General features: G+C 39.3%; 1 protein-coding gene across 2 annotated transcripts; it reads left to right on the top strand.

The window, feature by feature from the left end:
* The first annotated feature begins 4,661 nt into the window (after positions 1-4,661).
* nrarpb (NOTCH regulated ankyrin repeat protein b) lies at positions 4,662-7,903 on the top strand. Of its 2 annotated transcripts, none has more exons than XM_060883978.1 (2): positions 4,662-4,806; positions 4,910-7,903. In XM_060883978.1, the coding sequence occupies exon 2, from the start codon at positions 5,231-5,233 to the stop codon at positions 5,564-5,566; it is 336 nt and encodes a 111-aa protein (XP_060739961.1). In that variant the 5' UTR covers positions 4,662-4,806; positions 4,910-5,230; the 3' UTR covers positions 5,567-7,903. The 2 variants fall into 2 exon arrangements, with proteins under 2 accessions (XP_060739961.1, XP_060739962.1); XM_060883979.1 differs by having other exon boundaries at positions 4,696-4,786.
* The last annotated feature ends 6,940 nt before the right edge of the window (positions 7,904-14,843 follow it).

The raw sequence follows: 14,843 nt of genomic DNA on the forward strand, positions 1-14,843 counted from the left end.
CATAGGAAACAAAAATGTACCTGTGTCTGTTTCTGAGGATTGGAAGATTAGCAGTTAAAGAGTCTAGTGCTAGTGGCTGCTAAATCCCAGGACGTCCAGAGAGCAAAACCTGGGCCTTTAATTCATAATTGCCAAATGAAGTGAATTGGATTCTGTCTCACAAGTGGTTCATTATGAAGATGGCTGCCAAAATGTACATAAACAAAGACTAATATGAGTCTGTCAAAGAGTCTGTTTCATTTAAGTAAATACAATGAAGAAATATTTTGGCTTAACAATAAGGAACATGCATACTGTAGAAGCATCCCCATCAGATAAACTGACATGAAATCTTTATAGACCTCTTAAATGTTAAAGAGTTACATGGACTTCAGTGCAGATTTGATGGCCAATGCCCATAGTGTGGCCTTTACATAAATATAGACTGGCGTGGAAGTCTTGAACTCAGACAAGGAATGGAGAACTCCCTTGGGTATAATCCATAGACGCAAACTCAATCCTTGATTAATATCAGGACCTCCTGAATGTGTTGTGTTGTATAGAAACTCGGTTGTACAGCCTATTTCTTTAAATTCCCACAGAGGAGGGCTACTGTAGCGCAGCTGCTGACATCACAAACTGTGTTGCCTTTTCCTGGGGATATCCGCACCAAACAGAGAGGCTGGGAATGGGAGGGGAACAGGAAAGCATGCACACGGAGGAGGGTGGGCCCTGCTTAGGATACTGACATTTCAGCAGTGGCCCGTGTGCATGCTGCAGCTCAATCATGTCATTTATTATTTCTTTCTTTTTTTGCTAAAAATTAGCACAGCCTTGGAAATGATCTGTTTCTATAAAATGTATGTAAATGTATTTGTGATGTAATGCTGCATTTATAATCACATGATCTTGTCATGTCATGTGATTGTGTCTCCAGAGTCTCATAAACAAAACTAAATGAGATTATTGGGTTTCAAATCATGTCTAATTGGTGATCCCATGAAAAAGGAATTATTGAGCACTGTTTTCTTTATTCCTCTCTCTCTCTCTCTCTCTCTCTCTCTCTCTCTCTCTCTCTCACACACACACACACACACACCCACACACACACACGCACACACAGAGTGCCTCTCTAGCTTGCTCTCTCCCCCTTTGCTGACCTTATGGGCAATAAGAGCTCTTGCTGTTGTGGTCCAAGGGGCAGGAAGCAGCTTGATTCTCACACAAAGGTATCAAACACCCCGGCCGGTACAGACTCACTGGCTCACACACACACACACACACACAAAAACATTAACACAAATGCCAGCCTTGTAAGCATAACATGCAGTACAGTGAACAAACACACACCAAGACAAACAGGACATTCCTACTGTCTGACGCCGCAGGCTGACAGAATTACTGCTCTTCAATGCACCAAATGTTTTCACCAATAACATCTGTGTTAAAAGTGTCCTCTTTTCACAACACCTGACATCATCCTTTTATGCTGAATAATGTCCGGGCAGACATTTCTTATGTGTGTGATGACCATGCCACAAATTACGACCATATCATTCTTTTCTGTTACAACAACCACTTTATGTTTAATGTAGATAACCTTTTTTAGTGAATTCTTTTGCAAGAAGGCAAGTGATATTGATGATTGCCAGGATATTTTCTGAACTCTCAGCTCAAGCCATTGTGTCATGTAATTGAGTCTTGCTTCATGCTTGTTATCTGTTAAGCTTGACCAGTCAGGAGGCATTTGGGCTGGTTAGGGGCTAACAGCAGGGGTCAGTTCCCATGCAAAATCAATAGGTCACAGTCAGGAGCAGGAAGTGCGGGCTCCTGAAACCTTTCACTTTAGACATGGCCATAATGCCAAATTTCTCCATTCCTACATCTTCACATGTGAGCATGAGAAATCTCAAGCAACATGAGTTGGGAAACTGATCTGTCCTCAGTAGCTTAAAGACGTTTGAGTCGCTGACATTCCTGTAACTGACTCGAGGTTATCAAACCTCCACACAGTCTCTGGTATCCTTTAAACATGCCAACTTTCCACAGGCAACTGTTTTTGAACTAGTCTACCCTCTCTCCCTCTCTCTCTCCCTCTCTCTCTCCCTCTCTCTCTCTTGAATTGTGCATACGCCTATGCTGGGAAGAAAAGCTCGACTCTTTCCCACGGTCCTAGAGCACGTGGTTTAAAATTGGATCCCGGCTGACCCACCCTCGCTATTGAAACGTCACTGCAATTCGACCACTGCGATCCTGTCACGCCGCCAGAGATTTTTTAAGCCATTTGAATGAAGCCTATTGAAAAGGGAGGGAAGAGAACATGATAAATTTGAAAAAAAGCAAAGTATGTAGAGACAAGTTTAGTCAAGTTGGACTGTTGAGACTTGTTAAAAATTGTGGTGTTTTGTTTATTCATTCATTCATTCATGCTTTCGTTCATTTATTTTAATTATTTATTTATTTTTCAGAAATAATTTTATGTTGGATTTGGCGTTTAATCTCGATAACAAATAGTTCAACAGCAGTGATAACAAAATTATTATTAAATAAAGAAGTCTCTTTTATTTACATCTATCTCTTTATCTATATCACTCCCTTACTCTCTCTCTCTCTTTCTCTCTCTCTTTCTATACACACATGTATATATCTAGACATAGTTGTGTGTATAAAATACAAATATAAATCTGTATACATATATGTGTGTATATATATATATATATATATATATATATATATATATATATATATATATATATATATATATATATACATATAAAATGAGTTTATATATTTTTACTGTAGTGCAAAAAAAAGGAAATCTGTGGACACAAATAAATATACAATTTAGACAGAAATGCATACCCTTTTTCTGTTCATTAAACCATTATGTGTACTCTTATTTAACAGCACATAAATTTGTGATCATTAATGAAGCAATTGCCTGTCAAGCCTCTTTAGGTCTTCCAGTACCCTAGCTAGGTTTTTTGTGCCAAATCATGGCTGCGAGCCGATACAAGCCCAGCATGCAGTAGTCTAGTTCCCATGGGTCTGTTGGATTCTGTGTCACTATATAAGCACTCCAACTGCTGCCAAAAAAAACTGGTGAGCAAGTAGCTTTCCCATTTGCCACCACATTTGAAACAAATGGACTGTTGATCAACAAATGTAATATGACTGAAAGATCATGGATATTTGTTTTAAAAGACTATTATTTTGTCCCCATTTATTCGGTTCTTGAAACCACACAAGTAAAAGGGGAAGTGTGGATTGCAGCAAAATAAATGTGGAACGTGTATAGTCTCAACTTCACACGAGATGGAGCAATACCTACAACAGTTTTCACACGTAAATCACTGAGTGTTGAGAAACCAACTAGACCTGCCTACCATGGGAAAATTTTAACTTCGTTGCATTAGTCTTTACCTACTTGTCACAGGATATAACAGCATTAATTTTTAAGATTACCCCTATAAAATGGAAAATGAAAGAAATGGAAAAAGAAAAGGAAATCATTTTTATAGTATTAGAAAAATCCCTTAAGGGTTTACCAGCTTGTCATTCTGGGAGAACTCTTAAATGTTCTCTTGTAAATGTACTCTTATATGTCTAACCGTACAGAAGGTTTTCCTATTCCAGTTCCAACACATTTTGGTAGATAAGTGTAGAACTGTTAGTCTTCCAAGATGTTTTTTCATCTAAACATTTTCATGTTACAAAACGTGAATATGATGACACAATTTTATACAGGGCAGCGCTGTATGCAGTATTTAACATTTCCAACTCACATCTCCAGGGTCCATGTATTAATCCTGAGCTTGTTTACTACCTGTTTAGAGTTTTGCATGTTCCCCACGTGTTTGTTTCTTCTGGGTTCTTTTGTTTACACCTACCTCTTAAAAACATGCTTCTAGGTGATCTGGTTATGGTAAATTGTCCCTGAGTGTGCATGGTGCAAAGCCACAGACTGGTGTCCCATCCATTCCCACTGGTGTCCCATCCCATGAATTCCCAGGAGAGGTTCCAGACCCACCATGACCCAGATCAAGATCAGACGTTACTGAAGATAAATGAATGAGTTGGGCAAAAGGTCATGGTCATATGAAATATGTTAAAATACAACAGATAGAGCTTTTATTAAAAGTCTTAATTAAAAGTTGACAAAATATCCTAATTTCTAAAAAGTTAATTAAATTGCACTGGGTTCATGCTACTGTATGTCAGAGCTGCACTCTCAAAAAAAAACTGAAGTTACAGTGTTGGTCCTTGAAGTCAAATTATATACTTTAAATTGTTATTAAAGTTTAGACCCAGTACCATGTCAAGGATACACACTGATGTACAAAAATGAGTACAAAAAGTAACAAGAAAAAGTATACTTATTTGAACTATTTTTCTGAGAGTGTGGACTAAACATGCTAAATGCAAAAGCAGTTTAATCCACCTTACAAGAGATTGTCGTTCTATTTAGCACTTGCTGCTACTTAGTATGGTAGTATGCAGTGTGGAGAGGATGCATTCACGTTCTTTGTGCCCTGTTGCATACTCCTTTAGGACGCAAGTATGCGGTTCGGGATGTGAGCCAATGGCCTCCCGCGGCCCCCTCGCAGCCTGAGAAATGAGGCCAAGCCCCGCCTCTAACAGGCCGACTATAGGAGTGTCCATTGTTATTGAAATGAGCTGAACAGAGGGAGTTAGAGGAAGATCAGCTCAAGCTGAGGAGCTCCACACTGCACACACAGGAGCAGGAGCAGGAGCAGGCGCAGGCTGGCCGCGGGGTAAAACCTCTCAATGCGTACACACACTTAAGGTAATCACAACAATTTGATGGTAAGATCCTACCCTTTTTTTTTTTTTGCTAGATGTGATGTAAATCCTGAATGTTCTGTGGTGTAATACATCATTGGTCTGTAAATAAATCTATTTGGAACAGATCGGGTCGGAATGCTGGACTCTGCTATGGGCTGCTGAAGGAGCCGACGCTTGCTGGATAGTCTGATGAAACTCATCTGATGAATTGTAGTCGAAGGACAGATTTCTGAAACATTTGCATCTGTTTTCTGAACACATATAAGTGTTAAAAAAAACTTTGGGGTCTTCCTACCGACCAAGTTGCAGGGACACTGCGGATTATACGTTCATCCAAAAAAAAAAAAGTAAGAAGAAGAAGAACAAGAGGCGAGAGCACACAAGGAAGGTAACTGGTTCCGGTCAGTTTCCGGTCTGTTTCCGGTGAGGTTTACCTGCTGAGAGCATGAGCCAGGCGGACGTGAGCTGCTCGGCGCGTCAACGCGTCTTCCAGGAAGCCTTGCGCAAAGGCAACACGGCGGAGCTGCACTCTTTGCTGCGCGGCATGACCAACTGCGAGTTCAACGTGAACTCGTTTGGGCCCGAGGGTCAGACTGCGCTGCACCAGTCCGTCATTGACGGAAACCTCGAGCTCGTCAAGTTGTTGGTGAAGTTCGGCGCTGATGTGCGCTTGGCAAACCGGGATGGCTGGAGCGCGCTGCACATGGCGGCTTTCGGAGGCCACCAGGACATCGCTCTCTACCTCATCACGAGGGCCAAGTACTCATCCGGAGCACTCTGAGAGAAAGAAGAACATGCAGAGAAAAGCCGGACATTAGAGCAGGTTTCACTTAAACCTGGTCCTGGAGTGAAGCCCTAATCTAGAGCCATGCGATAAATCGCTCTAGATTAGGGCTTCATATGCAATCCTAGCTTTTGCCCAGTTCGGATTAACCGTTTATACGCTGATCTAAACAAAAAAATCGAATCTAGCTACTATGAAAGCATGCAGAATATCAAGCAATGATAATTTGGTAACTCTAAATATATATATATATGTCAACGCCATTACAACAGATGAATCTATCAGATGGTTATTTTAATCTGAGCAGCATCTGGTAAGGCCGGATGCAGCATTCAAATGAAAACTTTAGAAAGTCACTAAACCATCTTGTGCCATCATAAACCAAGATAAACCATGTCAGATCAGTGATTCCCCAATGTGTGTTTTATTTTTTTTATTTTTTTTAAATCTATTGTGATTACAAAATATAGCAATATGTGTTTTTTTCAATATCATGGAGTCTTACCCTGCACATTTGTGTTCTCTCTGCTCTGCTGCACTCATTTTAACCTCATTACGGCTCTTTCAATAGCTGGTGAGCTGAGTCGGGTGTGAATACACACCAAAACATGCAGTTCCTGAAAACACCAGGACCAGGATTGTGAAACTGCCATAAGTTTATCGCATTTGACAACTTTTTGTGCCAAAGTCAAAGACCGATTATTGGTGATGTGGTGTGGCATGGATTCAAGTCCAAAATGCAGACGGTGTTGGGTTGGTACAATGTCAAAGATGTGGTTTGTGAACAATGAATACAGTTTATATTATCCATTTAAACAGTGCATGATTATAGATTACCTTCTGATTATATTCTACTCACAGATTGCTGACACTGAGATACAATGACATAGCTGGATTGATATCTACATTTTAAACAGGTTCTTTCCTTTTTTTATGGCAGGAATGGTTATTAGTTGATTTGATGCATAAAGGTTTATGACTTTGTCAGGATTCTTACCTCAAAATTAGTGTGAAGGTATTCACACAGTAAAAAGTTCAGGATCTCCAGCGAAATATGCATTTGTTCCATGGTTTTAAAAGGCAATGGAAGCCTCAGCTTATAAAACAATATACACTTCTGATATATTTTTTAACATTTTTGGACATGCCTAAATTTCATACAAAATAAATACAATTATATCACATTTAAATTCACGCCAATGGGAGATTTAATGGCTTAAGCTACCTAATTGTGAAATGAGGAACGTCTAGATCTTTTCTGGGCCAAGCCTGTCACCATTATTGTTTTAACCTGTATTCATTTTTGGCTGCTCACTCAATGTAACTTATTAGCTTCAACCTTATGAAGTTGAGCAGATTCACAGAATCATGCTGTATTATGGATGTCTATACAATGCACTGCATATTGAAGGCCTGTCTTTTGCCCAATTTCACTGCCAATGCTGGAAAACTGTTTAAAGGGTTGTGAGAAAACACTGATTAAGTATCATTCAAAGCCAGAATAGAAATATGCATCATTTATACTTGAGAATGTTTTAAACTATTGCACTGATGGCTGTTTTATGAACAGTTGGTGTCACAACCAACTTTGAAAGATACTATTTTTCTAAATGGAAAAAAAAAATCATATTGTATGGAAGCTCCACGATAGATTAGTCTTCTCTCACTTTTGGCAAAGACCTTTAAATGTCTGTAGATGTTGAATTTAGAACTTTGTAAAGCACTTTACTTGGTGTTCCTCCTTGCACAATATGAAACACATGTCACAGAAACGTGACATTGTTTAAATATCTGAGCAATTTCAACATCGGATAAGCGGTAGAAAAAGAGTGAGTGAGTGAGCAATTTCAACACTCAATGTGATGATTTCTTTTCATGGAAGAACATTCAGGTAAAGTGTTCAATAATTCTTGGAGCACTTCTTCATAGAAGTCCCGTCCTCCTCTTTTTAAGGGGGGCGTTACATGGTAAAATCAGTGTAGCGCAACGTTACACAATGCACAAGTCTTTACTTGATAATGCCATAACATTTATGACATGAGAGTAAAAAATACCATCCTTGGTTGAGATAAATGTCAAATGACTGTGATATTATTGGACCAACTTTTTTGGGATTCTTATTTTCTGCAAAGAGAAGTTCAGAAAAAGAGACCAAACCACTGATCTCTTGTTATGCTTTTGTGGATTGTTTGTTTTTGTTGTTTTCTGTCTGTTTAGAAGGTTTGTTCTTAATGTTTTAAATGGTGTAAGTGGACATTTTGAAAGATATTACATGTTGTATTTGTATCTTTGTACAAAAGCCTTTTTAAAATATTAAATTCTGCTTTTTTAAAAGTGGGCTATGTTGGTCATTGTGTGTCAGGATTTTTGCCTGGACGAAATAATAAATATATATATATATATATATATATATACGTATACGTATATGTATATATATATGGTATTAATAGTTTTTGATTTCTTCATCTTAGAATGTTCAGGTTACTAACTTGATAGCTCTTTTAGCTCACCAGTATACACTGAACAGTCTACAGTCTGGAACACATAGCATTAGTGTGTCTAATGATAGATATTTACTTGTTTCCCTGTACACAACACTCTCCAGGCACCTGGTTAGGATATGAAGGTGTATAACAGTAAGATGTCATGCATCTCAATTATATTTAGTCATATTTCACACTAATACTTAATACTCTTTATTAATACTCATCATATTAGTAAATATGTAAAACTCTGAACGCACAATGATTCAAAGCAGCCATGGGATATGCAAGGGTCTATATGCTGAATAACAAGTCTAATTAATCTAAATGGCAAGTTAAAAAGATTATTCGAACCCTAAGTAACAAACAATATCAAGTTCAGGAAGTCAAGAAATAATAGAAAAATACAAATATAAGGTAGTAATATAAGGTAGCCTAGGTGCACATATATAAAATAAAATAAAAAATTATATAAAATAAAATATAAAGGTTATGCAAAAGGATTTCAGGAGAGGATGTTAGAAAGTCGGATATATACAGAAGGTTGAAAGAAGGGTAAAAAAGAGTGCTGTGTCATCGGCAAAGCAATGATAAAGAAAGGCTCATGAGAGACTCCAGTCTACGGTAGGATCAATTCTGTATTCTAATGTCCTACAGCATTCTTTGTGATATGTCAACATGTAAGCCCCTGACCATGACAGTCAATAATAATCTGAACTACTATACTGGCTGTTCTTAACATAGCCGGGTTTGGTTGATGTGACTGTAAAAAGTCATTCATTCAACGTCAGTAAGTGTTTTATTCTTGTAATTCTCACATGGGTACATGTGGTCTTGGTACCTCTGGGTGCAAGGTGGGAATACACCCTGATTGTGATGCCAGTGCACACCTAGGCGCAAATTAGTGTAGCCACTTCACCCAGCAGCATGTTATAAGATAGAAACCAAAGAAGAAACCTAAGCAGACAAAGAGAGAAACAAGTCCAGACAGATAGTTACCTGAGCTCAGGGATCATATAGCTGTAAAATGATTGTTCTGTTTTGTGTGTTTAGTCAAAAGCACAATTAGACATAAATGGAGAGAATCAAAAAATTGTTGCATACTCTGGATTAAATATTTCTGTCTGTTAAATTAGATAGCACAGGCATCATGATTACTTTAATGAGGCCAAGAAAATTCAAATTTCTTGCTGGGATTATGCAATTTATGATTTAGATGCCACCTTGTTTATATGGAATAACTTTTTTGCCACTTTCCACAAAACATGCAGGTAGGTGGATTGGTTACACTATATGTGAATGTGTGCATGAATGTGTCCTCCGTTGAACCAGTGTCCCATGCAGAGAGCATTCTCCCATATTGCCTTCAGTGTTGCCAAGATTGCTCTATACCCACTACATCCCTGCTCAAGATGAAGTAGTTTTCGAAGATAAATGAGCGAACGAATAAAGTGCACAAGGCAAGTAAAAGGTAGTTTTAAATGGCTAACTATCAAGCATACACCGGGTTATATTTTCAGACATCATGACAGCTGAATTGTAGAGAGGGATTTTTGCATACCTCAACACACATTTGCCCGAGAAGTGCAAAAAGGATTTAGCAAGAGAGATCAGATAACCACATTGCGCAAGTATCTACCATGTACCAATCACAAATTAAATAAACCTTTTATCTGGGATCAGACTGCAAATTACATCAGTCTGATGATACTCTGGAATGCTTTTGCTGTATTTTTGCTACAGTTGTTTTTTCAAGTACCAACAAAGAGATTTTGTCTACAAACTGCATCCCTCATATCACCACCAACATACAGCACAGAAAATTTTCTTTTACACAAATCTCTCTCTCATAACTCTAACCTTTGGTCTCTGCATTGACAGAAGGGCCAAGAGACAGAGGGAGTGAGAGACAGGTGGCCAGGCCAATCCTCACATGCCCTCTGCTCCCTTTTTTTGCTTCCTTTCTTTTACTATTTCACTCCATTTTGCGTGCTCTAGCTCCTGGTGACAAGCCGCCCCATTCAGTTGTTCACTCTCCTCCTCTCTCTAGCTTTTGTTCGGCCAGCTCGGCTCTCTGCTCCCCTATTCAAGTTACAGACATCCCACCATTGACGGGAGCCCCTGCCCAAGTCACACTGCCCTACCCTGCCCCCCGCCCATGAACACATACGCACACACACACACACACACACACACACACACACACACACACACACACACACACATGCATGCTCACACATACACAGCTCTGCAGCTGCTATGGTAATGAGAGAGGAAGACGAGCGAGGTAGAAGGTTAGAGAGAGTAGAGGAGGAGGGGCAAAGGGGGGAGAACAAAAAAGAAAACGGGGATCCTTCTCATGCAACTCAATAACCAGTGGCCCCAGTTTTTTTTTTTTTTTCAAATGGAAAATCCCTCTACCCTAACTACACCTCCTTTCTTTCCCCTCCTGTTGGTTTCCCACCCTGCTCCCTATTCCACTACCTCTCATCTTGCCTCTGCACCTCCTCTCCTGACCTTCTCTTTCTCATTGAAATCCATTTTACACTGAACCCTGAAAATGGATGCTCAAAGACGTGTAGTGTAATGTAACCCCTGATGTAGTGCAGCTTGAGAAAATGGTGTGTTTATGTGCACACAGCCAATTCATGAAATGTGGAGTTCTGCACTGGGCTCCACTTGCCAAAAGTGTTGAAAGAGACCCTCTCTTTACCATCTGTTGAGCACTCTGCTATGAGAGGGTTTTTTTTTTCTTTTGGGGAAATGAGGGCCATAAATATGACTTACATATGGACAGCTTACTCCAGTATGCTTTGGTTATGGATGTAATATGCAGTATACAAACAGAACAACAAAAAACTGTGTAATATCACGTAATTGTCAAATGATTCGAAATTGTATCAGCTCTAAATCATTGCATTATTTCTAAGTTAACAAGTAGATTTCCTTATATAAACAATCAAAAACAAATACTTTGGAAAGACTATACTGAAAATGCAGGCCTTTGCTCACTGACAGAGGAGATAGAAAAGCTGTGATGACTGAAACAACATTGAGTACATGTTTGATTTCTTTATCCTTGTTGCATGATCCTGGTTATAAAATTTCCTGTGAACAACTGAACCTTCTCAATTTTACACCTATGGGCTATCTATCTGCATGTCTACATCACTGCTCCACATGGAAAGAGTTTCCAGAGCAACTGAAAAATCATACAGGAAAATCAGTCACCAACAAAAAGCTGAAACACAGTTGCAGGAGTAATCAGTAGGTTAACAGTAGGATAGAATGAGCATAACATGACTGATCAGAGCTGCAGTGGATGTCCTCCTAAAATCACACCACAGACACTGAGCTTCTAGCTTTGAAATACAGACAAACAGAAGTGTTATCTGTGGAAATCTGAGTTTTTGTGACAGCGCTGACAGTACAAAGGACATTGCATAATGTCAAAATCTATGGATAACATTCAAGAATAAAACCCTTGCTTACTTGCAGGATGTTCATATGGAATATTTTCATAAACACACTGAACTCTGTGTGAATGCAGTGCAGAGAAATGATGCTCATGTGTGCTCTTCTACAGAGGGTTGCATATTCTGTATGATACAATAAATTCTGGATATATTGACATGGGTTTAATTTTGTCCCAGTGCAATTATAGTAAATGTCTTCAATATCATCATCACAGTCATAATCATAGGTGTAATAGGAATACACTAATGTGTAACTTTAACACTAACGTTACATAAAATAGTGTAACGTTTAAATCTAATCTTGTGTAATGAGCAATGCTTTTTAAGTAATAATTCTAATACTTCTCTGGCTGAAGTATTAGTTTAGATGACTACTTCATTATTCACTGCAAATGTATGTATATGCAAATGCTTTTGGCCATTATATAGACTTAATGTGTGTATGTGTGTGTGTGTGTGTGTGTGTGTGTGTGTGTGAGAGAGAGAGAGAGAGAGAGAGAGAGAGAAGAGAGAGAGAGAGAGAAAGCAAAAGAGATAGTGTGTAGGACAGTGGGTGTGTGGGAGCAGGGGGATGAGGTGACGGGAGCTGGACTATGCTGGCAGACGGTGTTGGGGCCCCATGCAGTTCTCTGCTGCTCAGCTATTCGTCTTACGTCTGTGCACGGTGACCTGTAGGATCACGTCTCATCTGCCCGCCTGTTGGATCAGAAAAGAGTTGCAGGAGGACCCATATGGAGCCTCCCCTCTCCAAATACTCACACATAACTCGAGCTGTGTGTGCGGGGGTGATTAATAAGGGCAGACGCATAGTATGGAGTTAAACATCTGTGAGGTAACAGGTGGAGGGGCCATGACCTATTTCACAGACAGGATGCTCCAGACCAGGCAGTTTCATTCATTTTTCTCTCTTTGCTTGAACTTGTGCAAAGATGAGTGTCTGTCTTACTCATAATGGTCATTGATATGTTAAATGCTGTGTATATAAGGCTTAAGGACCTGCTGCTTTGTTATTTTGATAATGCATTTTTCGGATTTAGTATTGAACTTGAACATCCAGTTACGATGATGATGATCTTTAATCCATGTAGAATCCCTGATCCTTTAAGGAAGAGCATTTCAATGTATTTTAAAATGTAACGAGTGTAGACTAAAAGCAACTCTTCTTTCAAAAAGTATATTAGCACACTCAGGAGACCTTTACTGGCCAGTATTCGCTGACTTGCACAGATTTATTTATTTTGAAGAATTACTTTTTTCACTTAGAGACATTCTTCATCTTCAATTACTACTTAATGTAGACAGTACATGTAGTATCTGCCTTTTTTTTTAGAAATAAAAAAGGCATTCTGTATGAACCAAAGACAAATTGGGACAGTTGGTCTGAACTGTAAAAGCATTTAACAGCAAATGGCACCAATTAATCTTTTCCTTTTGCTTTCTAAGTCACTGTGAGATAAAATCACACTCTGGCTGCAACTTGAACTTGAGTAATACTGTGTGACACCTTTGATGTAGCACACATTAGGGTGACGGATTACACATAGATATATGGCACTGGATCTGTCAAAGAAATAAGGCTTTTGCAGATTAGAGATAACTTTGCACGATGTTTTAGCTTGCATGTGCTCGTGCAAGAACATATGCATGTATGTGTGAGCTTGCATGTAATTACAGAAAATAAATGCACAGTTGTGCTAAGTGAAACTTTGGGGCTTGGGAGTGCCGAACTGCTTTTCTCTCTGCCTCCTGGCTTGACTGAATGGAGCCATTCACAAGGCTCTAACCACATGCTTTCTTTATCTGCATTGTTATCCCCCCCTCTCCTTTACCCTCCGCTGCATAATTGGTACTCCATAATGGGTGCAGGGTTTGGGGAGGGGAAACACAGGGAGTATTTGGGTGAAAGTGAAAAGTGGAGTGGGGGTGGAGGGGACACAAAAAGCACCAGGCGGGAATCCAGCAAGGGGGTATAGGATAGCCTAACAGACCTAAAGTTCCCGAAGCACTATCCTATTCACCCTTTGTTCAGTTATACCTTCTGGGCATGTTCTTACAGTGTTTGTGTTATGTAATGAGGTCTGTGTCAAGAGCATGTAGGTGGTAAAGTAACAATTTGGAAGAGAAGGGGTACGACCTTGAGTTGGTATTCTTGCAAATAAGTTTTTTGCAGCCTAGTGTTACATTTAAGTTAGCTAACAAGCCTTCTTTGCAGACTTACAATGAGAAGGACATTGTTTTGTGTCGGTATATGTTATTATGCAAAAATGTTTTTTTATAGAGGAAAAAATCAACAGAAAAGAAAACTTTCAGAAAAAGAGTTGCATAATTTTTTCAACTATTGATATCTTAACATACATAGTTTTTGTTAATTTTACTAATAAATGTAGACCGTAAACTTACACATTAAATAGGTCTTATTTCTTTAGATTTTTCATTTAGTTGTAAGAGTAACAGTAAACAACAGAGGGTACAAAATTTACACTCAAATCAAATCTGTTCAGGTTAGTTTCCTCCCACTTACAAAAACAGGTGATTTGGCTACTCAAAAGTGTGTGTGTGTGTGTGTGTGTGTGTGTGTGTGTGTGTGTGTGTGTGTGTGTGTGTGTGTGTGTGTGTGTGTGTGTGTGTGTGTGTGTGTGTGTGTGTGTGTGTGTGCATGGTGCACTGAGCATTGCATTGGATTGGCATCCCACTCCTCACTCACAGTGATCCCAGCACATACTCTGGGCTCGCCATGACCAATTCAAGATAAAGTTCTAAATGACAAGTCTAACCTTACCTATAAATTCTTAAAGTAAGCAATACAGTTTTATGTCTATGGCCCATTAAGGGATCCCCAAAACCATTAACTTAAAAAACAGCACACTTCAGCAGCTTCACAGTTCAGTAAGAGATCGGCTTTGCGGATAAAATAGAAACTGTAGCGCCCCCTGCTGCTGATTTTTATCCAGACTCCACTGCCTTCCTCTATACTGAGGAAAATGGCAAACTACCAAAGTTTAGTGTGGTATAATAAATAGGATCTTATTCTACTTTGGGCTTTTACCTTAGTGGGCTCCACAGCAAATCATCTCTTTCCACCTAACTCTATCCTTGGTATCCTCTACTCATGCACCAATTACCTTCATATCCTCTTTTATACATCCATATATCACCTCTTTGGCCTTCATCTTGACCTCTTACCTGGCAGCTCCATCTCCAACATCCTTCTACCAATATAATCATCTCCCTCCTCTGTACATGTCCAAATCATCTCAGTCTAGCCTCTCTGGCCTTGTCCCTAAAACAGCCAACCTGAGCTGTCCCTCTGATGTG

Source organism: Tachysurus vachellii, chromosome 12 (genome assembly GCF_030014155.1).
Source record: "Tachysurus vachellii isolate PV-2020 chromosome 12, HZAU_Pvac_v1, whole genome shotgun sequence".
In the NCBI taxonomy this organism is placed as follows: domain Eukaryota; kingdom Metazoa; phylum Chordata; class Actinopteri; order Siluriformes; family Bagridae; genus Tachysurus; species Tachysurus vachellii.